Here is a 1,013-nt window from a genome sequence, read left to right as displayed (position 1 = left end):
GAGCTCCCCGCGCTGCCAAGTGCCCCAGTGCCAAAGTTTTGCCGGCGCCACCAGGGGCGAGGGCGGGAGCGGGAGCGCGGGCGCTTCCCGGAGTCGCGCGCCCAGCAGCGCGGAGGCCAGCCGGCAGGGGGACGCGCGCGGGGGCCGCGCTAGCAGTGGCCGGAGGAAGCGAGCAAGGGCTCGGGCAGCTGCTTGAACAAGTTCCGCAGGGTGCTAAGCTCGCGCGACAGCTGCTCCACCTTCTTCTGGAGTCGCTCGTTCTCAGCCGTGAGCTCCAGGACCTTGTGCTGCGTCTCCAGGTTGCGCATCTTAGCTTTGTCGCGGCTCTTGCGCACCGCGATGTTGTTGCGCTCGCGCCGGATCTTGTACTCGTCGCTGTGCTTGTCCACGGTCTTCTTGGCCTTGCTCTTGACCTGTGAGGGCGCCGGTGCCGCCCCCGCGTAGCAAGCAGCTTGGGGCGCCTTGGCGTCGGCGGGGCTCGGCGTGCCGGGCGGGCTGGACGACGAGGACGTGGACAGGCTCCCGCTGCTGCCGCTCGGCACCGCCTGGTAGCCGAGATAGGCGCGCAGAGCGTACGGAAAGCCAGCCGCCATGCCTGCGCCACCGCCGCCCGGCGCTCCGGCCTCCTCCTTCCGCTTGCAGTCCGCGGGCTCGAAGCCCGGCTCCGCCTTGAGCTCGGCGGGCTGCGGCGGCGGCGGCGGGGGCGGCGGGTGTAGGGGCGCGAAGCAGCTCGGGTGCAGTGCGCCCTTGGCGGCCCCGAGGCGCCCCAGGCTCACGTAGCCGTACTCGGCCGCCTTCTTGCAGTTCTTGCCCCCGTAGTCGTCGGAGAAGAGGTCGGAGAGGAAGTCGTGGTGCTGCCCGGAGGAGGCGGGCGCGGGGGCGGGCGCAGGCGGAGCCGCCTCGAAGGTGTCCGTGGCCGTGGTCGGCGCCGGGGCCTGCGGCGCGCCCAGCGGCTCCAAGTACGGGCTGAAGTCGATGGCGCGCTCGTGGTCGCCGATGCTACCCAGCTCGCC

General features: G+C 72.4%; 1 protein-coding gene across 1 annotated transcript in view; it reads right to left on the bottom strand.

Moving 5' to 3' along the window:
• Nucleotides 1-6: 6 nt before the first annotated feature.
• Nucleotides 7-1,013, bottom strand: part of CEBPB (CCAAT enhancer binding protein beta) — a 6,448-nt gene continuing 5,441 nt past the window's right edge. Inside the window, exon 3 of the mRNA XM_006922087.1 lies at nt 7-1,007. Within this exon, the coding sequence (XP_006922149.1) occupies nt 150-1,007 (858 nt within the window). The 3' untranslated portion in view covers nt 7-149. The remainder of the gene's footprint in view (nt 1,008-1,013) is intronic.

Source organism: Pteropus alecto, unplaced genomic scaffold, assembly GCF_000325575.1.
Source record: "Pteropus alecto unplaced genomic scaffold, ASM32557v1 scaffold45, whole genome shotgun sequence".
Taxonomy (NCBI): domain Eukaryota; kingdom Metazoa; phylum Chordata; class Mammalia; order Chiroptera; family Pteropodidae; genus Pteropus; species Pteropus alecto.
Note: the sequence above shows the minus strand (reverse complement) of the source record. Positions and strands in the feature narration are given on the sequence as shown.